This window comes from Podarcis pityusensis (genome assembly GCF_964106645.2).
Source record: "Podarcis pityusensis genome assembly, chromosome: 16".
Lineage (NCBI taxonomy): Eukaryota > Metazoa > Chordata > Lepidosauria > Squamata > Lacertidae > Podarcis > Podarcis pityusensis.
This window is the reverse complement of record NC_138041.1, coordinates 5146552-5171782: the sequence shown is the minus strand read 5'-3', so window position 1 is coordinate 5171782 and position 25231 is coordinate 5146552. Positions and strand designations below refer to the sequence as shown.

The 25231-nt window shown below is 45.3% G+C and overlaps 3 protein-coding genes across 11 annotated transcripts in view; 2 read left to right on the top strand and 1 right to left on the bottom strand.

The window, feature by feature from the left end:
• LOC308465024 (uncharacterized protein) overlaps positions 1-16947 on the bottom strand; it is a 26548-nt gene extending 9601 nt beyond the window's left edge. The window contains exons 1-5 of one of the 7 annotated variants that reach the window (XR_013980223.1): positions 16841-16947; positions 15157-15233; positions 14241-14585; positions 13255-13563; positions 11884-12331 (exon numbers count right to left, since the gene is read on the bottom strand). Coding sequence is in view for 2 of the 7 variants with exons in the window: in XM_080984822.1 (XP_080840948.1) it covers positions 12219-12331; positions 13255-13563; positions 14241-14585; positions 15520-15556 (804 nt within the window). In the remaining 5 variants the exon portion in view is untranslated. Of the gene's footprint in view, positions 1-11883; positions 12332-13254; positions 13564-13723; positions 14120-14240; positions 14586-15156; positions 16599-16840 lie in introns of those variants that run through there. The other 6 variants (XR_013980225.1, XR_013980224.1, XR_013980226.1 and 3 more) reach the window with 6 other exon arrangements.
• LOC308465766 (uncharacterized protein) lies at positions 1467-8649 on the top strand. Of its 2 annotated transcripts, none has more exons than XM_080985974.1 (6): positions 1467-1629; positions 3801-4112; positions 5426-5698; positions 7303-7404; positions 7533-7582; positions 8453-8649. In XM_080985974.1, exons 1-6 carry the CDS (start codon positions 1584-1586, stop codon positions 8483-8485), a joined length of 816 nt encoding a protein of 271 aa, XP_080842100.1. In that variant the 5' UTR covers positions 1467-1583; the 3' UTR covers positions 8486-8649. The 2 variants fall into 2 exon arrangements, 1 of the variants encoding a protein (XP_080842100.1); XR_013980561.1 differs by having other exon boundaries at positions 1470-1629; positions 3801-4726; positions 5067-5698.
• LOC308465045 (uncharacterized protein) lies at positions 16828-25231 on the top strand. 2 transcript variants are annotated; one of them, XM_080984858.1, is made up of 5 exons: positions 16828-16936; positions 18270-18590; positions 19903-20214; positions 22707-22805; positions 25059-25231. In XM_080984858.1, the coding sequence occupies exons 1-5, from the start codon at positions 16894-16896 to the stop codon at positions 25064-25066; spliced, it is 783 nt and encodes a 260-aa protein (XP_080840984.1). In that variant the 5' UTR covers positions 16828-16893; the 3' UTR covers positions 25067-25231. The 2 variants fall into 2 exon arrangements, with proteins under 2 accessions (XP_080840984.1, XP_080840983.1); XM_080984857.1 differs by having other exon boundaries at positions 22704-22805.

Genomic DNA, 25231 nt, shown 5'->3' with positions numbered 1-25231 from the left:
TTTCTCCTGAAGGAGCCTGGTGAGGTGACAATAGGCAGGCGTCTGAAGGAGCAGGTCTTCTGTTCCATCTAAGCCCAGCCCTGACATTAGACGTGATGAGGAATAGACCACCAGGAGCAGCTTCTGGCTGCCTTGAAGCACAGTTAGGCATTCCTGGGTACCAATTTGTTCGTTCATTATTGACGTGTTAAGGATGAATCAGATGACTTTTGATGGGTGTTATGAACTGCCGCGTGCATTGGTTTAAATCTGCTTTATATTTCATCATATGGGACTCTCAAGAGTCTCCTCCAGCACCAGAATTCAAAAGCATCAATTCTTCGGCGATCAGCCTTCTTTATGGTCCAGCTCTCACTTCCATACATCACGACTGGGAAAACCATAGCTTGAACTATACGGACCTTTGTCGGCAAGGTGATGTCTCTGCTTTTTAAGATGCTGTCTAGGTTTGTCATTGCTTTTCTCCCAAGAAGCAGGCGTCTTTTAATTTCATGGCTGCTGTCACCATCTGCAGTGATCACGGAGCCCAAGAAAGTAAAATCTCTCACGGCCTCCATTTCTTCCCCTTCTATTTGACTAAACGACTATACAACAAAAACAAATATTTTTCGTCTCAGAAAATTTGGCTTGTTTACCCCTTCATTTATCACATGTTGGTGTATGTTTGTGTAGGTAAACCAGCTTGGGAAATTTATGCTTTAAATATGCCTGTGCAGATCAAAATCATTACCGTATTTTTCGCCCTATAAGATGCATCAGACCATAAGATGCACCTAGTTTTTGGAGGAGGAAAACAAGAAAAAAAATATTCTGAATCCCAGAAGCCAGAACAGCAAGAGGGATCGCTGCACAGTGAAAGCAGTGATCCCTCTTGCTGTTCTGGCTTCTGGGATAGCTGCGCAGCCTGCATTCGCTCCATCAGACGCACACACATTTCCCCTTACTTTTTAGGAGGGGAAAAGTGAGTCTTATAGAGCAAAAAATACAGTAAATGGTATTCCTATGCTTTGTGGAAAATGGTTACCTCCCCCCCCCCAATTTTCTTCCCTAAAATTTATGCATCACTTGAAGCATTATGTGGTACTCTATCCTGAGCTCATCTTCCTGCATGCTGAAAGCATATTTGCCGCATTTCTCTCAATCCCCCAGAAGTTGCGGGTGAAATTACCGTATTTTTCGCTCTATAACACGCACCCGACCATAACACGCACGTAGTTTTTAGAGGAGGAAAATCCGTAGGCATGCCACCCGTAGGCATTTCCTCCATAACACGCGCAGACATTTCCCCTTACTTTCTAGGAGGAAAAAAGTGAGTGTTATGGTGCAAAATATACGGTAGTTCTCCTCTTTTTTCCAAAACCTTCCTGCTTCTGTGGCTTCAAAGCAAAGGTGCTGAAGTCTGCCCTTGTGAGTGTTGTGTGGGGGACCCCGTGCAAGTCAAAGGCGGCTTTCGTTTCCCAACCTTTGACTTTCTAACCCACGGAAATTGGCAGGAAATTGAGAGACGTACGTCACACGCACCGCTAGGCTGGAGGAGAGAGCCATTGAACCAGCAGGCCTGCTTTCAAGTTCAGCACCTGAAGATGTCTCTCTCACACTTCCTTGGGCTCGTTCTATTGTATCTGCCGAGTACGTATCTTTATTATCTATAATATGATTTTTATTAAGAATAACATGAAACAATGCAAACAACGAATAATGGAAAAATTAAAATATTGTACAATAGCACCTTAGAGACCAACTCAGTTTGTTCTGCACACGAAAGCTTATACCCAGAACAAACTTAGCTGGTCTCTAAGGTACTACTGGACAATTTTTAATTTCTTTGTTTATTACGACTGCGTCAGACCAGCACAGCTACCTAGCTAAGCAAATAATGGGTATTGCTCATCAGCTACAAAGCAAAATACAGTCAGGATGTCTGCAAGGGAGAAAACAATTTTTGCATCATGTTAAGTCAAATAACTACGCCTAAAAGATATCTGAGTTGAGGGTTTTTTGTCTAGGTTCCTCCAGGTAATGGTTCATAAAATAAATAAATGTAGACCAATCAGCATTGAATGCATATTTTTTGTTTCTCCATTCATCACTCTGCAGTAAGCATCTTTGAAAGCTAAAAGACTTGATCTCAGCAGATTGTATCCTTATATTGGTTTTGGTTTTTAGGCTGAAAACCCTAAACACACTTGCTTGGCAGAAAGCCCCACTGAACACAGTGAGATTTACTTCTAGGTATCCACCCTCAGTCTTACTCAGAGTAGGCCTGTTAAGGACACTGGATGCAGCCAATTTAGGTCCCTCGAATTCAGTGATCATGGAAATTACAACCCTTAGATATTATTGTAAATATTTTGCCTGGTTGCCGTTGCTGATTTTGGATCCTTTTGGTGTGAGATTTTGCAGTTGAAGCAAGAAAAGCTGACTGATGAATAGTGTCTAAAATGTTGTGTTCAAAGGCACTCATTTTTAGAACTCTCTTCTGAGGAAATTCAGCTAGACTTTAGGCAAGTAATATGATGTACGTGTACTTGTGAGGGGAATACGAATTACTGCTTTTGTTTGGTAAAGCTATACAGTGAAAACGTTTCGTAAGCTTCAGTGGCAACACCTTAAACCTCCCCCCACCTCAGAGCAGCCCCACGGAGGTGGGTCTTTCATCATGCTACCTTGGATAAGGTTGGAGCAAAAAGGTCTCCAGTAAAAATTAAGTTAAAACGAATGAAAATAAAACAAAACAGCACTGGCTGCTCTCTTTCTCGTTTTCTTCATTTACACAGGTGCAAGAAAATGCACCCAATGAGACGGGATGAAACCGTAGGAGGTCTTTTAAAAAATAAAGAGTATAAGTCCGTCTTGTAAAATGCCACTGCATTTATAGCTTAATTTTTTATAGCTTATTCAAATCCAAATATTCATGTTCTTACATTCCCATTTTTGAAGCAAAAAAAAAGAAAAGTGTGCTACAAATATTCCACCTTAGCTAGGGCATTAAGTAAAGCTTGGATGCCTCAAGTCATGGTTATGGAATAAGCACGCCTGCCGTTAAAATGCATGAAACTGACCGCCGCCAAAGACCCACGGTCCAAAATTTGTGGTGTAAATTAATAATATCACATATATATAATTTTTATTAGTTTTTAAAAAACATATCATTTTCAACAGTAATTAAACATACTTTTACATCTTATTCAAATTTTTGACTTCCATCAATCCTGTCTGAAAATTTTGCAATCTAATCTCTTAGTATGCATTTCTTATCTTCCCTATTACATTTCAAACTCATAACCAATATCTCTATCTTTTTCTACTTTGTAACACTTCGTATATTTCTCCTTACAAAACGTCTTGTAGTCCTACTAGCCTAATTTGTCGATTACAGTTGCTCTTCAAATAATTCATAGACTTCTTCCAATCTTCTGTAAATCTCTGGTCCCGCAGGTTTCGAATCCTTCCTGTCATTTTGCCCAATTCTGCATAGTCCATTAATTTTATCTGCCATTCTTCTTTCGTCCGAATTTCTTCTTGTTTCCATTTCTGGGCTAACAATACTCTTGCCGCAGTTGTTGCATATAAAAACAATTTAACATCTTGCCTATTAATGTCCTGACCTATAATATCAAGTAAAAATGCTTCTGCTTTTTTTAAGAATGTATATTTCAATTAATAGTAATTAATTAATAATATCAATGCCGGTTCCAAGAAGGACTGTGGATAAATCCACAGTTCGACATGGCTGAATCTTTCCCCTTCGCTCATTTTTCTACCAGCTCACCACACGTTCCTTTGCTTCCATTTTATAGCTGCTCAGTCAGAGGGAAATTCTGAAATGCCGCAGGATCTGACCCTGATCTGGGCATCTCCTGGAGACATGGCTGACATCCACTGCCCCGTTGTAAATGAAACCTTCTCGTTGATGGTGTCCTGGTACAAGGAGGACGAAGGCAAAAATCTGCGCAGGATTTATGAGAGTTTTCCATATGCAAAACAGGTACAGGGCAGGTACTCAAGCCAAGGGCAAGGTCTGAGGATCAGCGATGTGCAAAGGAACGACTCTGGGGTTTATTACTGCGCCACAACCCGGCTCATGAGAGGTACTAGGCTGGTCATCTCAGGTGAGTGCCTTTGAAGATTTTGGGGGGAAATATCAGCATTTATTGAATGTATGTTCTGCCTAGGGATCAGTAATCAAGCACCTGCAAGCAGAAGGCCTCAGGTTCCATCCCTGAAGGCACCTCCAGCAAACTTTGGAAAATCGGGTCCTCCCTTAAAGAGGGCACTAATTGCGGTGAGACCTGGACAACCGACACCCTGTGTTGTGGGTCGGTACGATTGGTCAGCCACAACACCCGATTGGTAGGTCCCTTGAAGCTGGGTGCAATCTGGCCAATGGGACGCAGTCCAAACGGTTCGAGGGACCTATTTATGCCCATGCACGTGACCCAGAGCTTCCTCTTTCGGCGCGTGCGTTCAGAACACCCGCCCACCTCTCCCTACTTTTAGGGCTTTGCGCTTGACCTTGCTATGCCGTCGTGTGTCGTCTGTCGTTGGGACAGGGGCACGGCAGGAATTTTCCCCACTTGGCTGATTGGCTGGTGCCATTTGGGTTTCGCCTGCCGCCTAGCAAATCGTCACACCTTGGGGTGGAGCAAATAGTATTTCCTGTTCCTCTCGCCCTAACTTCCTGTCTCTCTTTTCATCCAGCCAAGTGCCTGTGTTATGTACAGTGGTGCCCCGCAAGACGAATGCCTCGCAAGACGAAAAACTCGCTAGACGAAAGGGTTTTCTGTTTCTCGATGCGCTTCGCAGGACGAATTTCCCTATGGGCTTGCTTCGCAAGACGAAAATGTCTTGCGAGTCTTGAGATTTTTTTCGCTTTCCCCCACCCTTTTTCTAAGCCGCTAAGCCGCTAAGCCTTTAATAGCCGCTAAACCGCTAATAGGGTTGCTTCGCAAGACGAAAAAAACCGCTAGACGAAGAGATTCGCGGAACGGATTAATTTCGTCTTGCGAGGCACCACTGTACTGAGTTGAATAGGATCCAAAAGGCAGCAGTCTGATTGGTCCTAGAACAATAGGATTCAGAATGCAGCAGTCTGATTGGTCCTAGAACAATAGAGTCCAGAATGCAGCAGTCTGATTGGTCCACAGGAGCCACCCAATCCAGCTCCAGGTGGAAGTGAATCCGCAACCAGATTGGCCTACAGGTGAATCCCGGAATTAGCCAATCACGTGGGGCCCATTGTGTAAATAATGTATATAAAGCAGACATTCTGGGGGAACTTCCATTCCTCCTCACCACTACGAGCTGAATAAAGAGCATGAAATCCACTCTCGACTCCGAGTATATTTCAGCCTGGAATGCCTGAAATCTCTAGCCACTCAGATTGGAGCAGCGCGTAACACTATTTTTCTCAACATTCTTTCAGGTGCTTTGAGGCAGAGTCTTTTTGTCGTCGTGCCACCCTCCTCAGATCAGGCTCAGTTGAACCACGCCGCCCCCCTTCCCTGTGTCTTCTTAGATGCTGACCCGAAGGGGGATTTCAACGCTTGGAATACAAGTGGGGAAACATCTCAGGACCAGAATTACATTACCATGGCAAACGGAAATGGAGACTTCAGTATCTGGAGTGTGAAGCTGATTACTCCAACACAGGTGCCTGATACCTGTTCAGAGAAGAGAAATGTTGGTTCTCCAGCAGGTATAAACACAGTGTCAACCAGTCCAAGTAGATTTGCACTGAATAAGCTCTTCAACGGGGCAGGAGAGAGTGTCAGGCGAAAGCAAAGAGGGGGAGAAGCAGGGAACAAATATGACCCCGACTTTTGTACGGGAATCTACATCCCACTGGGCAGAGGTTTCTCTTTCATCCAGGTGTGAGAAACCTTTGCCTCTCCAGATGTTGCTGAGCTCTCATCACCCCTGGCAAGCGTGTGAAGGGCCAGGGAGATTGGGGGTTCTGGTTGAGAAGCATTTGGAGGGCCAAAGATCCCCCATCCTTGACACAGATGCAGGCACACCCCTCTCCATCCTCGATCCAGGCAAGCAGGAGGAGGCAATGCCACTGGTCCCATATCCATTCCAGCTGATGTAGATGTGTCTATCCACCAGGAGTGGGCCAGCAATAAATCACACGGCATTAAGTGAAGTTAACTCTTTGGTAGAAGTGGGCCAGCAATAAATCACACGGCGTTAAGTGAAGTTAACTCTTTAGTGGATGTGGGCCAGCAATAAATCACACGGCGTTAAGTGAAGTTAACTCTTTAGTGGAAGTGGGCCAGCAATAAATCACACGGCGTTAAGTGAAGTTAACTCTTTAGTAGAAGTGGGCCAGCAATAAATCACACGGCGTTAAGTGAAGTTAACTCCTTAGTAGAAGAGATAAGGTCTCCTCAGGAGTGCCAGGCCTTGTGAGCACAGCAACGCTTCTCTGCAGGTCTTGCCCCTATGAGGCAGTTGCTGAGGCTGAAGGTCCCTGCCTTCCCACAGCTGCCTAAGCTTCCTCCTTCTCCAAGTCCTCCCCAAGCAATCTGAGACTATGCCAGTGTGCCTGCCTTTGTTCTTCCCGCTTCATACCTCTCCTGGTCCTTGGAGACCAGCGGGGAAGGGAGCTTGTTGCAGCAGGAAGGGCAGATTTCTTCACCAGCCTGCCTCATCTCTGCCTCTTGGCCTCCCTCCTGTCCCGGGTTCTGATTCTGGACTGCTCTCCGCCACAGAGGCCTGATGTTCCCCACCTTTAACCTAGTGGGGTTGTCTCAATTTTCTGAGCAACACGGATGAATCACGGATGTTTAGGGAAGCTTTTAATGTTTAATAGATTATTGTATTTTAATATTCTGTTGGAAGCTGTCCAGAGTGACGGGGTATACATAATAAATTATTATTAATTATTATTATTATCATTTTGGTGGTGAGTCTGCTCAGGAAACAGAGAGGAGACGTCTGTTTACAGGGCTGCCATATTTCGAAAAGTAAAAAACCAGGGCCTCCTGAAAGTTGTTTAGGAAGACCCCCAAAATTGTCTGGGAAAATCCAGGCGCATGGCAACCCCAGTTTCCTAATGTTTCCTCTGGTCATCCCAGGACAGGCAGCACCCCAGTCTTGTTGCTTTTAGGTAGCTAAGAGGACATTATTTTGGATGCTTTAGTTGAGATTCCTGCATTGCATTGGTCTAGATGACCCCATGGGTACCTTCCAGCTCTGCAGTTCTGTGATTCTATGAAATGGAGAGTCTTTGCTTAACATTGTTCTCTGCCAATGGCCGGTCTAGTTGCTGACCCGTTTCCCTCTCCTTCTCATTGACAGAGAACTGCGTCTCCATACTATATTTTGGGGTGCCCTGCGTTGTCGCCATCATCCTCCTGATCCCGCTCTCAGCCCTATTCTTCAGAAAACTTCTTCACACAGGTAATCCTTTTGTAAGATAAACTGTGGTCGTTATTCAAGGGGCCTTGAAGTACGTGAGGCAGACTGGAAGCTAGGAGCAGCTTCTGAGTAGACCAATAAAACGTCCATTCTTTTTTACTTCATCACAGGGATTGCAGAGAAACCAGGAAACCAAATACCCATGAGAGAGATCCCACAGGTAAACCCTGGCTTTGCATACTGAAATTTCAGAAAGATGTGTGTTCCTGTATTTTGCAGGAGGGTTTGGAAGGAACCAGTCCTAATTTTGGACAACCCAGGAATGCAGGAGGCAGACACACAGAGAGCATACCGGTAGTGGCAATTTTGGCAATTTCTGGAAAAAATAGCTCAAATGCCTCTTTTTTATTATTTTGAAAAAAAAAAAGTAAAAAGTGAACAGTTCTGTCCAGATTTCTGAAGTATGGCAACCCTAGGTAGTACAGAAGTGTGGGTTGCATTTGAATGAGGATTTTTGGATGTGAAAAGGCTTGTGAATGATCACCTATGGTGAGGGGAAATGTTATCCAGGTGACCAGGCACTGAACCTTTCCTGAACTGAGTGTTTAAATGTGGTTTGCAAGCTGCCCAGGAAATGTTTATTGATGATGTGTAGTGATTAAGGATGGTGGTAGTTGAGACTACTCGGAGTAGAATTCTCTTGGATACAAATTATTATTAATTAACATAAACATCATCATTATTAGGCCTTTGATATTCAACAAATGCCAAAGTGGGGAACGGGACAGGTGAGTTGGCAAAAATGCTTATAGTCCTCCAGTGACCATAAACACTTTTACTAGGCTGTAATGCTCTACTTTGAATATATCCTTCTCTGTAAGTAACTTTCTGGTAGAAACTACCCAAGGTAACTAAAAAGTTTTTGTTTTGTTTTTTCAAAAATTACTATTTTTTTCCAACACCCATTCATGCAAAAGAGATAAACATTCTAATAAAAACAACAAAAGTTCATTTGATTTTACAGATGTGAGAATTCAACTTTTACAACGTGTGAGCAGCCTATAACTGCTCTGCTTCCTTCCCCTTCCAGACAGAGTACGCAGAGCTACGTTGCAGCAAATGAAATCCGGATCAAACTGGAGCGATGAAGAAAGAAAAGCAAAACTGAGACTTTCGTAGAGTTGCAGTGTTGCAATCCCAAAGGGCCGCCTAGTCCAACCCAACTTTGATATCTTTTAACTTGCTGAACATAGATGCTTGTATTAAATATTTTCCCCCTTCTTTGGCGTTGTCACGGTCCGGTCTACGGGCGATTGAAGCCCCGACCGAGGACGTTGGGACTGGGGGCAAGATGGTGGGGTGGGAGCAGGAACAAGAGTCCAGAAGCCAGGGGTCCGAGGGTCAGGAAGCAAGGAATCATGAACTCCAGGGTCCGAGGGTCGAGAAGCAAGGAGTCACGAAGTCAGGGGTCCAAGGATCGAGAAGCAGAGAGTCACAAAGTCAGGGGTCCAAGGATCGAGAAGCAGAGAGTCACAAAGTCAGGGGTCCAAGGATCGAGAAGCAGAGAGTCACGAAGTCGAGGTCCGAGGATCAGAAAGCAAGAAGCCAAACGCAGCAAGGCAGGAGTTGCTGTGGCAAAGAGCCGAAGGGACATGCTGGCCTTATATCCCTTCCCGGCTCTTGCCACCAGGTGCAGTGAGTTACCAGTCGGTCTCACCTGTGCAGCCACGCCGTGCTTCTTCAGAACAAACTTAGGAAGGCCCCAGTCCTGCAAAGCCCTACTGGTCCCAGGGCCTGGCTCCTGCACGCACACCTGACAGGCGATCACTCGTAGCCGAGTAAGATTGTGTTCCATAAACACGGTTTTAACAATGAGTCTGTAAGTGACTGTGGAGGCCAATTCTGGATCCACACGTCCTTCCACAGTGGAGACATTGGTTTCTGGGAGGGAGTTGATCACGGTGTAGAGTTTTTAAAGAGCTGGGCAACAGTGCACTGCCCGCCTGTGACTCCCAAGCCTTTATCTGATCGGGGGAGGCTCGGGAGTCGCAGGCAAGCAGCCGTTGTCCAGTTTTTTAAAAACTCTGCGCATTTATGTTTCATAGGGTGCAAAAGAAGGGCTTTGCACAGAACTGTTAGATCCCAAAACTAAGAACTTGTCAAGAATGTATAACTTGCTGTTGAAATGGAATACTCAGGATGAAACGGTGAAATCAACTATGATTAAATGGGCACAAGATGTAGGACATAATATTATGATGGCTGACTGGGAACAGTTATGGACCACAGGTATGAAGTTTACGGCATGTAATGCCTTAAGAGAGAATATAATGAAAATGATCTACAGGTGGTACATGACACCAGTCAAGCTTGCAAAAATATATCATTTGCCCAATAATAAATGTTGGAAATGTAAAGAGACTGAAGGTACATTTTTTTCACCTTTGGTGGACGTGCCCAAGGATTAAGACATTCTGGGAGATGATTTATAATGAAATGAAAAAGGTATTTAAATATACCTTCCTGAAGAAACCAGAGGCCTTTCTCCTGGGCATGGTCGGCCAAGTGGTGCCAAAAAAGGACAGAACTTTCTTTATGTATGCAGCAAGACAGCAGCAAGAATACTCATCGCGAAGTATTGGAAGACACAAGATCTACCCACCCGGGAAGAATGGCAGATGAAGGTGATGGACTACATGGAACTGGCGGAAATGACTGGCAGAATCCGAGACCAGGGAGAAGAGTCGGTGGAAGAAGAATGGAAGAAATTTAAAGTTTATTTACAGAAACATTGTAAAATTAAGAAATGTTAGAAGGATGTTGGAATGAAGTAATGTGGTTTTAGCAGAAATGCTATAAAGGATTAAGAAAAAACAGATTGTTAAATGGTGAAAGGAGGGAAAGTAAAGTTACAATATATTAAGATAAAATAGAGGACAAATACTGGAAAAGATGGAAAGAACTTGCTGAAATAGCTAACTGAAATAGAATACAAAAAAAGGGAGGTGTGAGGAGGTCAAGGAAACAAGCAAATGAAAGATAAATTATGGGAAGATTTATTGTATATATATATTTCTTTTTTTTCTTTTTTCTTTTTTCTTCTTTTCTGTATTGTGATGTGATGTTCTGTTTTTCTGTTTAATATGCTGTTTTCTATTTTTTCTTTTTGTAATCTTTTAAATCCTAATAAATATTATTTAAAAAACAAAAAAACAAAAGAAGGGCTTTGCACCTTTATACAATATGCATGTGTGCTTGGGCCCAGGGTCTTTTGCCTCACCATCCCCACTACTGACTCCCTGTTGCTACTCAGCTTCAAAAAATAAAAAAGTGTCGCTGGATTCATTGAAAAAAATCTGGTAACCCTAGTTTAAGGCCACTTCTTGTGAGCCTAAGCCAGGGAAGATTTTAGCAGCACAGACAGCTGCTCCACACCCTTTCCTGTGAGCAGAAAAGCCCCAAGAGCAGCAAGGCTGGCTCAGACCCAAAGACCACAAACGGTGTTTGGACCCTGACCGTAACAAATGTGGTCAAACAGCCTCGAGCCCCTTCACCCTCTGACATGCGTTAAGGCAATTATTGTGGCTTCTTCTGGTACCCGCTGTGCAAGTGATAGCATCTCTTGTTTGCTCATCTTGGTCACAGGCTGCTGAGAGGTAGAAAACTGTTGTCAGTTTGCTTTTGCCTCCTTCTGGTCCTCTCTGCCTGGGAACTGCTCTGCCCTGACGATTCGTATGGCCAAATCTGGGAGTAGTTCCAGCACCAAGGGTGACCAGGATTGGGCGTTTGCCGAGAGCCCACAACCCAGCAGGGCCCCTGGGTTGAGGAGGCAGGCCCAAAGAAGGAGGCTGCCTTGGCCTAAACTTCCGGAGGAAGGATTCGAACTCGGGTCTCCGTTTCCCCCAGACTTTTGAATGCCGAAATCTGAGCGATAAATGAGCGGGGCAAGGTTTAAAGGCGCTGCGGGTGAATTGCACAGTGAAGCGCAAATTGGGACGTTGATAGAATCCTAGAGCCATAGGGTTCGAAAAGGACCCCTCCAATGTAGGAATCACAGCAAAATCATCCCTGACAGGCACACCACCTTGGGCTTATTGGAGGAAAAGGTGGGATAAATAATATAATAAAGTAAAAACAATGAATAATAAAATTCTTTATTTTATTGTGAAAATGCAGTTTCCCTGAGGAACTTAAATGCAAAGAGGAAATACTCAGTTCCTGAATCCAGGTCACAGGCTCACCCTATTCATACACCAATGCACCCTTTAAGACAGGATTTGTGAGCAAAGAGACAATGGGGAGGTTTTCCCATTTCCTTCATCAACTGCAGAGAAGAGTCAAAATGGCTTCAGGATTGCTCTCCTGTACTATTTCAGACACGTGGTTTATATATTTACGTATGTGTTTGCCTTGTACATTTATGAACGTTATATATATATATATATATATATATATATATATATATATGATATAGATAGATAGATAGATAGATATGACCTTAAAATTCCTATACAGTAACACCACCTGAGGAATCCTTGTAATGCTAATCCTCTCTTGCTGCAACCCTGGACACACACGGCTAAAATTCCTGAAAGGGGGAACGATTCCATACCCGTCCTGCAACATGTGAACATGACGTTTATTTGTTTGCTTCAACTTCCAGCATTGCACTTTGAAGCCTGGGCAATCAAGATACAGACAACGTGTAAATATATTCAGTTATACGGTGGTCTAACTTCTGCCCACCCCCTCGGATATTATATAAACCCTCCTAATAATCCTGTGGATTTCCTTCTGCATGAAGCGACATGTTGTCCTCCTTTAAGTTATTCCTCGGATGTGATTCCTGATGCCGTTTAGGAGTCGGAAGGGTAGAATCGAATCCAAAGGAAGTTTAGGGGAAGCAGCAGCAACGTCAGTGTATCCAGGACCCACGTATATCTGAAGAGGCACTGAGGAATCTCTGCATCTACAGGGGAAATTTTACAAAGATAAGAAACATCAGATCAGTTCTCTTAGGACTTCCTTCCCTGGACAGAGAAGTCTTAACAGTTTCTCTAGTTCCTTGTTTATACCACCAGCCTCGGAGACAGTGACTGATACTAAAACATTTTTCTGCAGCCCTGGCACCGGTGGTGTTTGACGCAGCTGTGGCACGATGCCGTTCTCTATATTTATTTATATTGTACTAATAGGGGCTGCACCCTTGTCCACCCTGCTTGCCAGTCCCCCACCATTCCCCCCATATTAACTTCCTACAGCTTCCCCGTCTCACCCCATTCTGCCACTAAGCTCGTAGCTCAGCTGGCTAGAGTGTGGTGCTGATAAAGCCAAGGTTGTGGGTTTGATCCCCGTATGAGACAGCAGAATATTCCTGCATTGCAGAGGGTTGGGATAGATGATCCACAGGGTCCCTTCCGACTCTACAATAATAATAATAATAATTTTTTATTTATATCCCGCCCTCCCCAGCCGAAGCCAGGCTCAGAGCGGCTAACAACAATAAAAGTAACACAGCATTCTAAAATCAATTCATTCTAAAATCAATTCAGAGTCAAATTACCGTAATGGCAACCATTGGGCTGGAGTTCCATGAGGATTACAGAAGGAGAGAGGGGGTCAGACTGTGCCTTGGCCAAAGGCCTGGTGGAACAGCTCTGTCTTGCAGGCCCTGCAGAAAGATGGCAAGTCCCGCAGGGCCCTGGTCTCTTGGGACAGACCGTTCCACCAGATCAGGGCCAAGTCTATGAAATCACGTTTTCCCCTTCAGATGTCTCTTTCTCCCACTCCTTAGCTGAACTAGATGGACCAAGGGTCTGATTCAGAACAAGGCAAGATCCTCTGTTCTTATGTCTTATGTTAGCAAAGTCAGTGGCTTGCAGAATTACTCACATGCGTTGAACATGGAACTCTTCTTCACAATGGTTCTGGATGAGAACATGACTTCACAGGTGATGTTACCCCCAGTGTTTTGTAATTCCATGGGGAGGCGAAAGACACTGAGGAATGTTAACAACCCACTGCTGTTTTTCACCAAAATGGTCTGGTCCTCTTGCTGGAGACCTCCCGGGACGTCCCAGGACACCTGGACGAAGTTGGACACGCCATGGACCACACAAACAAGTTGGTTCTTGAACCAGGAAGCTGGGTCTTGGTTAGAGGGCTGCAAAAGCATCACCCGGGTGCTCGGAGTATAACTGTCTGGTGAGGAAAACAAAGCAAGGGGCACGGTAAGAACAATCTTGGAGGAAGAGGTGCGTTTCAGAAGATCAACGGAAAGGTCTAGTTCAGAATCAATGGCGATGATCTGCCTCCATGGTCAGTAATGTTTCTGGATGTCATGGACTGGTTTGAGGCTGGGGAACCCCCCAAGGGGGGGGGAAGCTCAGAGCTCAGGGACTGGTGGTGGGACAGAGATGAGTGGTCAGAGGGAGAAGTCTGGGAAGAGGAGCTGATTTACCTACAGGCTGCCTCTGATCTTGGGGGTAGTATACAGTCGTACCTTGGAAGTCGAATGGAAGCCGTTCCGGAAGTCTGTTTGACTTCCAAAATGTTCAGAAACCAAGGCACGGCTTCCAATTGGCTGCAGGAAGCTCCTGCAGCTAATCAGAAGACGCAGAAGCCCCGTTGGACGTTCGGGTTCCAAAGAACGTTTGAAAACCAGAACACTCACTTCCGGGTTTGCGGCATAATAAAATGCAATTGCACTTTTCTCGTTCTTCCTGACTCCATCTCTTGGTCGGAAATTGGGCTCTGCCTATCCGGGGAACGAACTAAGGGCTTGGTTTTTGCCCCAGTGGCTTTAAAATTAACAAACTGAAATCTGCCATTGACATGAGTAGTGCCACTGCAAAGCTCCGTCAGCCCTGATTTCTTACCTCCAACAATCAGTGAAGATGTTGCATTGCTGAAATGCAAGCCCCTAAAACTTGCTTGGGCACAGAAATATTGGCCAGAATCAGAGCTCTGCACATGAAGGATCTCCAGTACGGCGTTTCGACGGTTAGGATTAACTTTGCAAGCAAATCTGCCTCCGGGTTTTCTAACATCGCAGCTCTTGATTAAAATCGGCATTCCGTGTTCTCTTCTTTTGTACCAGCTGAATGATAATGCCCAATCTTCTATATCTTCTACAGAAGTGCATGAGATCTGTGCCGTCTCCCCAATATCCACGAACAGGAACCGCTGGGTTGGATGCAGGATCTGTAAGTGTGCTGGAAACACTGTGGAGGAGAAAGACCACAAGGACCGTTTACGGTTGCCATTTCTCACTCTGGCTTTTCTTGCAAGAAGACGTTGAAGGAGACATCACGTTGTTTGAGGATCCCTACACTGTCCTGCAACTGAAGCCCTGGAAACAAGATACATGCTAAAGGAGAAGGTGGAAAATATTTTAACTACCGTATTTTTCGCTCTATAGGACGCACTTTTTCCCCTCCGAAAATGAAGGGGAAATGTGTGTGCGTCCTATGGAGCGAATGCAGGCTTTCGTTGAAGCCTGGAGAGCGAGAGGGGTCAGTGCACACCGACCCCTCTCACTCTCCAGGCTTCAGGAAGCTATCCGCAAGCCTTCGGAGCGCGGCGGTAGTTCCCGCCGGGCTCCCAAGACTTGCGGATAGCAACCTGTTCTGGGGGCTGTGGTCGGGGGAAGCTCGGGCCTGGGGGGGGGGATAATTTTTCCCCCTTTATTCCCCCCCCAAAAAACTAGGTGCCCCCTATGGGCCGGTGCGCCCTATAGAGCGAAAAATACGGTAATCTGTAGAAAGTTTCAGAGTGCATAAAAATTCAACCCACCAAGTTTCTCAGGTGCTCAGACTGCTTCCAGAATCTCCTTGATTTGTGGGTGGGATTCAGTCCCATCCTGGTAAAATCTAGGTTACAATTAGAGCAGATTTTGCATTAATGCACAACAACACCGCCCCCGCCCCCCCAAAGACCCATAAAACATATTACAGTAAGGAAAGTGATGAGAAGTGTAGGGAAACTATTGCTTGGAGTGATGTTGCAGACAAATCAGAACTGAAACTCAAGAAGTAGCCAACGTAGTCTAACCTCCCTTTTGTGCAAACAAATTGGGATGAATGCTCAACAAACAGGGTTTGTCTGGAAGCATCCCAAGAGTTAAGAGTCAGATAAAAGCATCAGAAGAAATTTTACCTGCAGAGAATAAAAAGAGGTACGCGGTCAGCGGCATTGCAGCAGCCGGAAGCCCAAAGCCCACATCGAATGTGCAGCAGCTTTAGTGGGGGAAAATCTAATGTGGCGCTGGCTTCTTGCAAAGAAACCACTTCCATGTGGGCGTTGAAATATCTTGATGGGCAGCACAGAGAAAAGTCAATGGTGGGGGCTGTCTCACTAATTCACCTTTGAATCCTTTGCTGGTCAACAGATCACTGGCCTTATTCCAGCACAGTTTTAGGTTTTCCAAATCTCTTGCTTCTATGCAGATTTCCAGATATTTGTGTGTGCGTGTGTGTGTTCTGCTTCAAGTTTGTTCAGCAGTCAAGTCACCCTGATGGTTTCAGAATTTGGGTGCCTAGACTGGAGGGAAGATTGCCTGTCTGCTGTTTGGGGACGCCAGTTTGTTAGTGACTGTTCGCCATATTTTCACAATGAGTTGAGAAGGGATCTGGTTTCCCACCTATTGATTCCTGGGCAAATGCACATCCTGTATGGCATTCGCTGTGTCTCTGAGTCCCAGAACTTGCAAAGTTCCTGGTGGAGTATAGGGTCAGGTTCAAGGTGCTGGTCTTGACCTTTAAAGCCCTTTGCGGCTTAGAGCCCTCGTATTTTCGGGACCGCCTCTCCTGGTCTGCCCCGCAGAGGACCTTAAGGTCCATGAATAACCATAGCTTAGAGGTCCCGGGCCCTAAGGAAGTCAGACTATCCTCCATCAGGGCCAGGGCTTTTTCAGTGACGGCCCCGACCTAGTGGAATGCTCTGTCCCATGAGACCAGGGCCCTGCAGGATTTAACCTCCTTCCACAGGGCCTGTAAGACAGAGCTATTTCGCCTGGCCTTTAATTTGAATTCAGCCTGATCTTTCATTTCCCTTCTCTTCCCTCCCCCTCCCCTTTTATGAAGATCACCCGCTCTGAGACCCCACAGCTAATTCTCCCCTGGCCTCCTCGCTGGCCCAAGTAGGACCAATTCAGCCAGCTAGCCCTGGGGATTATCTAATTGATTTTTGATTTTTAAATTTTATTGTTATTCATGTTTTTATATTGTATTTTATGCTTCTTTTATAATTAAGTGTTTTAAATTTGCTGTTAGCCGCCCTGAGCCTGGTTTTTGAACTGGGAAGGGTGGGGTATAAATAAAAAAATATTATTATTATTAAAGGAAAGCAGCTGGTGGGAGTTGCTCATGCCTTTATAAGCCACCTCTGCTTGTGTGTGTTTTTGAAAAGAAGCTTCTGTAGAGCCTCTGTCAGCAGGAAATGAAAAAGGCACCAGAAGCACCAGGAACCAGGAACCCACCCCGATAATGACCAGATCTGCTTCACAGTTCCGAAGGTGAAGGAGCCTCTGAGATGCTCTTGCATTTTGCAGCGATGATTCTGCTCCTTCTGCATAGTATGTACAATTTTTGCTTTTTACATAGGATCTCTTTAAAAGTTTCTTCTCACATCCATTGCTTATGTTCAGGAAAACCTCAAGAAACAGCAGGCGTTTTATGTGATTTACATGAAAACAAGTAGAATTAGTTTTTAAAACAGTACACACAATAAAGTTAGGTTTAAAAACAAGACAGAATAACCCCTAAGGCAGGGAGATGCTTTCACCCAGGCAGGAAAACTTGTAAAAACAAAAATGTCTCCTATAGTTTTCAGAAAAATCATTTAAATATTCATAGTTTGTTATATCTAATACAGCTTCAGTAAATGTATATTTTTTGAACATGTTATATCTTTCTATCATCTATCTATCTATCTATCGATCTGTCTATCATGATATGTTATTGATTAACAAAAAAGTGCAAAGATAACAAAAAGAGAAAACAAAGAATAAAAAATGTAAACCACAAAACCTGGGAGGACAAAAGTACAATGCAAAGATTCCCTTTGCAAATAATAAAGATATATAAAAATAAAAGTATTCTCCACCTGTGCATTCTTTCATTGTTAAGAATAAATGTACTGCAAAGGCTTACATGAGCCAGACATTTACATATACAGTACCGAGTGACCATGTGCCTCAGTATTTATGTAAGAATTAAAGTAATGCCCAACAGATAGGTAGATGATAGATAGATAGATCATTGGAACTCTGCTGTTTAGATATTTTCACTTTATGAAAAGTTTTTCAAGAAGGACAGTTTGCAAAACCCTTGAATACCTGCAGTCCAAATCATTATAGCTTAGTTTTTTATAGCTTATTAAAATCAGAATATTTGTGTTCTTACATTCCCATTTTTAAAGCAAAAAAAGAAAAGTGTGCCACAAACATTCCACCTTACCTACGGCATTAAGTAAAGCTTTGCTTGGATGCCTCAAGTCATGGTTAAAGAAGAGGCATGCCTGCCGTTAAAATGCATGAAATTGACAGTCGCCAAAGACCCACGGTCCAAAATTTGTGATGTGAATTAATAATACCAATGCCGGTTGTATAACACATGCGTATTTGTGAACAATTTTTCAAGCAATTTCCCATAACATAACGTAGCTTTGTTTTCACATTGTTTTCACTAATAGCTGCACACTTTTGGGTTGGAGAACTACCCTGAAATATTCAGAGTAACGTGAATTTTGTAGGAATGCTGTGTTTCCATCTGTTTATGTTTTCAGGAAGCGCAAATTAGGTTGGTTCCCATTAAAATGAATGCTCATGGGGTGGTCATCTTGGTTTTCTGTTTAGTGAGACCAACCAAATGGGACCAACCACACATCCCTTTGCTTCCCTGCTGCAGCTGCTGGGTCACGGGGGGTCACCGAATTCCCGCAGACGCTGGCAAGGATCTCAGCACCTCCTGGCGCCACTGTCAACATCAGCTGCAACATTCCAGAAGGAACTTTTGTGTCGGTAGTGAGCTGGTACAAAGAGGAACATGAAGGGGGACTGCGTAAGATTGCAGAGATTTCTACCACTCAAAAACCAGGAGCAAAAACCCCAAGCCAAGTGAATCTGACCCGACACAACGTCCAGGGAAGAGATTCTGGGGTGTATTACTGTGCTGGAGCTATGGCTCAGAAATTCACCTTCCTGAGTGGGGTGAGGCTGATCGTCTTAGGTGAGTGGCTCAGCAGATTTCAGATGCTCTTGTTGTTTATTTAATATACACCCAGTCCACTTGCAAACCTGCCATAGGCCCCTAGCAAGTTTCAAACAACAGCACACAAATAACTGCCCAATATCTTCTCAAGTGAAGACCCACAAAATAATTGAGTTTCTCCCTAACACCTTTTAGTTAATCCTTTCACAGCTTTGTTATCTGCCGCACCTGCCTGCCTGCCTGGCTTCTTGCCGCAGATATATTTAAAGAGATTTTTATTTGTTTGTCCTAATCTGTTAAGCATTCTGCTCCCCAAACCTTATACAGTGGTACCTCGGGTTAAGAACTTAATTCGTTCTGGAGGTCCGTTCTTAACCTGAAACTGTTCTTAACCTGAAGCACCACTTTAGCTAATGGGGCCTCCCACTGCCGCTGCGCCGCTAGAGGGTGATTTCTGTTCTCATCCTGAAGCAAGGTTCTTAACCTGAGGTACTATTTCTGGGTTAGCAGAGTCTGTAACCTGAAGCGTATGTAACCCAAGGTACCACTGTATTCTGTTAATTTTGCTTTGTGGGTCTCTCTCCACCCTGCTCCAATCTATGTCTGGACGAAGCTTCCACTTCTTTAAACAAGCTCTCTTGCCTTTTTTGCTTTTTGCTTTTGTTAATACTAATACAGTCGTACCTTGGAAGTCGAACAGACTCCGTTCCGGAAGTCCGTTCGTCTTCCAAAACGTTCAGAAACCAAAGTGCAGCTTCTGATTGGCTGCAGGAAGCTCCGGCAGCTAATTGGAAGCCGCGGAACGCCCATTGGACATTCGGGTTCCGAAGAACGTTTGAAAACCAGAACAGTCACTTACGGCTTTGTGGCATTCGGGAGCCAAAACGTTCTAGAACAAAGCTGTTTGAAAACCAAGGTACGACTATACTACTAGTAGATATTGGGAGGGCTAGGCTTAAGCAACTATGGCTTAGATTTAAATTAGGGTCTGTAGCATTTGCTTTATTTATTTATTATTGCATTTACACCCCCACTTCTTTCTTCAAGGAGCTCCAGGTATTGCACTTGGTTCAGCTGATCCTCACTGATCCCCACAACAACCTATGAGGGAGGCTTAGGCTGAGGCCAGCCCCAAGCGAGCTTCCTGAGCATTTGAACCCAGGTCTCTTCCAGGCCCCAGTCCAACACTCTAACTACTTCAGCGGTCGTTGGGATGGCTGTTTATTGGGTCTAGTTCGTTGAGGAGCCATGTCACCCCCATGAAACCTATAAGAGGGATTAAGATAACGATCTGATGAGCTATTCTCATGCGATTCTCCTTCTCTCCTAGGTCCTTCTGGGCCAAGACTTTCCCTCCTTGCTCCTTCCACTGCAGAAGACACAGAGCTCTCCCACCACCTTCCCTTCCTCTGCCTCCTGATTGACGCAAACCCTGATGAGGATACTTTCTCCTGGGATATTGGTGGGGAAACCTCTCAGGACCGGAAGGATGGTGACATGATTGATGGGGAAGGAGCCTTCACCGTTTGGAGCCTGAAGCTGATTCCTCCAGAGAGATGGAGCCAAGGGATGGCTTATTCCTGTTCAGACCAGGAGAAAAGAAACATCAGTGCAGTGGTCCCTTCGAACACAGTGTCAGCAGGTAGAGTGATGTTGTGAGTTTGTGGTGTCAGACTGTATGATGATGATGATGATGATGATGATAGTTGTTGTTGTTGTTTGTTATTTATGCCCCGTCCATCTGGCTGTGTTTCCCCAGCCACTCTGGGCAGCTCCCAACTGAACATTAAAAACACAATACAGCATTAAATATTAAAAACTTTCCAAAACAGGGGTGCCTTCAGATGTCTTTTAAAAGTAAGATAGTTGTTTATCCCCTTGACATCTGATGGGAGGGCGTTCCACAGGGCGGGAGCCACTACCAAGAAGGCCCTCTGCCTGGTTCCCTGCAACCTCACTTCTCACAGTGAGGGAACCGCCAGAAGGCTCTCGGAGCTGGACCTCAGTGTCCGGGCTGAACGATGGGGGTGGAGACGCTCCTTCAGGTACACAGGACCGAAGCAGTATGTGTTGAATGGTTACTTTAAATGTAAAGGTTCATCATTGTTCCACCTGATGTGTATGTCTTTAAGGGGCCAGAGCAGGGGCCAGAGCAAGGGCCAGAGCAAAATAAGGAGACCCAGCTTTACAGCTGTGAAACATAGCAGGTGCTGCTGAGTTGTATTGATTAAGCTGTGTTGGCAATTGGGTGTAGTATATAAGGAGCAGCACCTAGCTCTCCCATTACCCTGGGGGATGGGTTTGTGGTTGGGTCATGTTTGTTTGTTGATGTATTTAGTGTATAAGGAGTTTTTGTTTTTGTAATTAAAACCTCATTTAAGTTATTTTTGAGTCCCTTTTTAATGCATGGTCTCCCCAGCAAGCTCTCAGCGCTACTAAACTGCAAAAAGCCAACAGTATGATGCCCCGAGTCCCTTCCAGTTCCTGGGTTCCTGCACTTTGGGGCACAGAAGTGATGAGAGCAAGTTTTTCAAACCAGTCCCTTTGTCTGGGCAGTGGCTGTGGCTCGGTGCCATACAATGAGTGGCTGCGCCTTCCCATCCCCTCACCTGGCTGCTAGGTAGGTGAACCATTGCAAGAGAGAGTGGTTTGTAAAGCTGAGCAGAAATCAGGCTGGAAGCTGGAGATACAGAGACCTGCCTGCTCTGCGCTGGATCCAAAGTGGTGAATAACGGAGCAGCAATATATTTTGGGGTGTTAATGTTGCCAGGCCCTCCGTTTCATGCTCAGTTTGCATATATGTGCAAATATAACCAGATGTCCTGAAGACACCACAGTCTCTGCTGACCTTCATTCCAAGGAAACCGAACTCTGGTTAAGTGCCCTCTCACCTCTCAGAGATTGGGGTGGCATGCAACAGTATGATATAATGGGTAATTCAATCTATCTGTCATACAGAGCACAAAAATACTATTCAAACAGAAATAAATATTATTGCAAGAGTAGGAAAGTGCAAGCGTTGCAGTACCAGGAAGCACATCATCATCTGTGAATGCAGGTGTGCTACGATGTAATATCACTCTTCCAGACCATTTTCCAGGGCATGTTGTGCAACACAAACACACCCTTTTATGGTTAGAATTTGAAGATAGCGTAGAGTTTCTAGCGGTGCCGTCAGGGCAAGAATCTGAGGCACAAGTCTAGGCGCCTCAGCGGTCTGTGAAGGGGTCCCCAAATAGAAGACAGATGGCTTACACACACACACCCATTTTAAAGGAAATTAAGTACAGTGGTACCTCAGATTACAGACGCTTCAGGTTACAGACGCTTCAGGTTACAGACTCCGCTAACCCTCGGGTTAAGAACTTTGCTTCAGGATGAGAACAGAAATTGTGCGGTGGCGGCGCAGCGGCAGTGGGAGGCCCCATAAGTTAAAGTGGTACCTCAGGTTAAGAACAATTTCAGGTTGAGAACAGACCTCCAGAACGAATTAAGTTCTTAAACTGAGGTACCACTGTAATCCACAATCCCCGTAAGACCCCAGCGCTACCCTCCATCTCAAGCTACCAAGAGGCACCAACGCATATCTTTATTTTATTTATGTTACTTACAAATCACCCTTCCTTCAGAATAGCTGGGGGGGGGGGTTATCACAACAATATACTGAAAACAAAATACCGAAAATAAAATAAAAAGCCTATTCAGACTAATATTTAAAAAAAGATTCACATTGCTACCGATGGCTAAACGTCTCATAATCTCAAACTGTGCAAGTTTGGATGTGTTAAAAATGTCGTTCATGCTGACATCTAAAGAGCAGCAAGGTGCAAGACAGGCAGAGGTCTATGGGGGAGACTGTTCCAGAGTCAGGGCCACAAAGAGAGCCCTTTTAGGTGTTCCCTCGCTGCAAACTGTGGCAGGGACTATAAGTGGACTCAGGGTTGCCATTATGGAACTCAGTAGGGAAGAGGAAGGTGGAGGCAAAGCTGGGATTAGTTGGCTCTGATTGTCACTGGCTCTGGCGCCACCTGCTGGTGGCCTCCCTGCCTTCCGCCCTACCAGTCTCAGTGAGAACCTGGGTCCATGGGTTAGTCGGCTTAACACTGCTGTTTCTCTGTGTTCTTCTTTTAGCAGGAACCTGCTTCCTTACATTGTATTATAGAGTCCCCTGCTTGGCCATCCTCCTGTGGATCCCGCCGTTGGTCCTCTGCTTCAGAAAGCGTTTGGGCAGAGGTAAATTATGTGTTTGCAAGCGGGATAGCGAGTAATTGGAAAAATGCAGAAGAGCTAGGGGTGAGCCAATGGAGGAAAACCCCCGAAAAATATTATAATTTTAGAATATCTAACTGTGAAGATCCACAAAATGAAAGGTTATAAGGTCAGTGAGAAGGAGGAGGATTGGTTTGAGAAGATATTGAATTAGTTGGGGCAATTAAAATGTTAAAAGTTAAATAAACCTTGTGGAGGGAGGAGTGTTAATGTATATAGAATTGTACATATGGTTGATTTGAATATGTTATTATTGATTATGTATACCCAATGTATCAGCCGCCTGGTGGGGTTTCACCGTTTGTGTTTTGGTTGTTGGTAAAAAAAAAAATTTAATTTAAAAAAGAAAAAGAAAAAGCGGGACTGCATTGAACCCAGCCAATCAAAGCCTTTTATGCCTCCTTGGGAACCCAGAACCACCAGCAAACAAGGATCAAAGAGGGAGACCCTATAGGAAACTGCTGGTGGGGAGAAGGGCAGGTGAACCCCATAGAATTCAATGGGTTCTTTTCTCTTCACTGGCTGACGTGGGAAAGGAGGGGGGAAATCAACTAAGGTTGCAATACTCTGGTCCCAAATGTACAGCATTAGCAAAGAGGGTCCCAGATCTGACCCCCCCCCCTTCCTACTGTTGCAGGAACTTCCAACTCTCTGTCCCGGTCAGAGATTTGATGTCAGTCGGGCTAAAACGGAGTTTGGGGGTTTTTTTTGCAGAAGCGGGGGGTTGCAAACAAAGAAACAACTTGGATCTGAAGTACGCGGTACCTTGGTTCCTGAACGGCTTACCGTATTTTTCGCTCTATAAGACACACTTTTCCCCTCCTAAAAAGTAAGTGGAAATGTGTGTGCGTCTTATGGAGCGAATGCAGGCTGCACAGCTATCCCAGAAACCAGAACAGCAAGAGGGAGCACTGCGCTCCCTCTCACTGTTCTAGCTTCTGGCTTAGCCGCGCTCTGTCCCTTCCCCCACCTCCCGCAAAAGCCCGGAAGAGCCGCACGGAGCGTGTGTGCGGCTCTTGGGGGCTTTTGCGGGAGATGGGGGAAGGGACGGAGCGTGGCTAAGCCAGAAGCTAGAACAAGTGTGTGCAAGCGCCGCACACACGCTCCACGCGGCTCGTGAAAGGGAGGCTGAGCAGAGCCTGGGACGCATACAGGCTCTGCTCATCGCTCCATTTAAAGAATATTTTTTTCTTGCATTCCCCCTCTAAAAACTAGGTGTGTCTTGTGATCAGGTGCATCTTATAGAGCGAAAAATGCAGTAGTTGTCGAACAAATCGGCTCCCGAACGCCACAAACCCGGAAGTGAGTGTTCCGGTTTGCGAATGTTTTTTGCAACGTCCGACGCAGCTTCCGGTTGAGTGCAGAAAGCTCCTGCAGCCAATTGGAAACCGCGTCTTGGTTTTCGAACGGTTTCGGGAGTCGAATGGACTCCCAGAACGGATTAAGTTTGACAATAAAGGTATCTGTGCTGGTCCCGGGGGGAAGGTTACTGTTGGCGTGGTCAAAGTCCGGTCCTGGGTCACGAGTCTGGAAACAGTTCACAAAGAGCGAGGCGGGGTCCAAAGCAGGAAGCCGGGCGGGGACAGGAACTCTGGAAGGACAGGTCTGGGTCTGGGCAGAAGCAGGTATTCAACGACGTTGCTTCCGCAACCTGGGACCGGGCTGACTGGCCTTTATCTTCTCTGAAGCCAGGGGCGGTCCTGGCCCCCAGGATACCCACCTCTCCTGGCCTTAAGGCGAGCACTCCTCCTGGGAGAAACCAGTTCCCTCCGCCTCTCTGCCCTGAGCCTCTGCAGCTCAGGAGAGGCTGGAGGGTTACTGGACCCAGGGGGAGACTCACCTTCCCCTGACAGGGCTGGGAGAGGCGCACCTGTAGGCACTGTGTCCTCAATCACCTCCGGAGCCAGAGTGGAATCACCTGGTGCCTGCTCCTGAGGATCCGGCACAGGTGCAGGCGCTTCAGAATCAAGGCCCGTGCCCCAGCTCAGCCGGCCCTGGAGGCGGGGACTCCTGTGCAGGCTGGGGTTCCTCCAGTTCAGCCTCTGAATTGGATTCCCAGGCCATCACAATATCGCTGTATGTCCAAAGCAGTCCAGGTCCCCCAACATGGGATCTCAAGAACCACTCTAAACCTCTCCCGGTGATTTCTCGTCCTTCGTTCCTAACGAAGCATCCCTCTGGAATCTGGCTTTTGACCTTTCTGTTTTCTGTTCCAAGCTGAATAGGTCATAGCAGCTAAGAAGAAACATGGAGTCTGCAGAAGGAATGTGGAGAAGTAGAAAAGGAGACTTCTGAATTTAACACCTTTTGCTAACCTGTTCTCTATTATTTCTTTCTAGATTGGTTTGCTTCTTATTGTATAAGATGTTGGAAAACCTTTAATAAAATTG

Bases quoted from the DNA above. Each gene is read 5' to 3' on its own strand.
- LOC308465766 (XM_080985974.1), top strand. From the start codon at position 1,584: ATGTCTCTCTCACACTTCCTTGGGCTCGTTCTATTGTATCTGCCGA. The intron at 4,113-5,425 runs GTGAGTGCCTTT...ACATTCTTTCAG, and splicing joins TACTAGGCTGGTCATCTCAG to GTGCTTTGAGGCAGAGTCTT. The intron at 7,405-7,532 runs GTAATCCTTTTG...ACTTCATCACAG, and splicing joins CAGAAAACTTCTTCACACAG to GGATTGCAGAGAAACCAGGA.
- LOC308465045 (XM_080984857.1), top strand. From the start codon at position 16,894: ATGCTCTTGCATTTTGCAGCGATGATTCTGCTCCTTCTGCATA. The intron at 16,937-18,269 runs GTATGTACAATT...TCCCTGCTGCAG, and splicing joins GATTCTGCTCCTTCTGCATA to CTGCTGGGTCACGGGGGGTC. The intron at 18,591-19,902 runs GTGAGTGGCTCA...CTTCTCTCCTAG, and splicing joins GGTGAGGCTGATCGTCTTAG to GTCCTTCTGGGCCAAGACTT.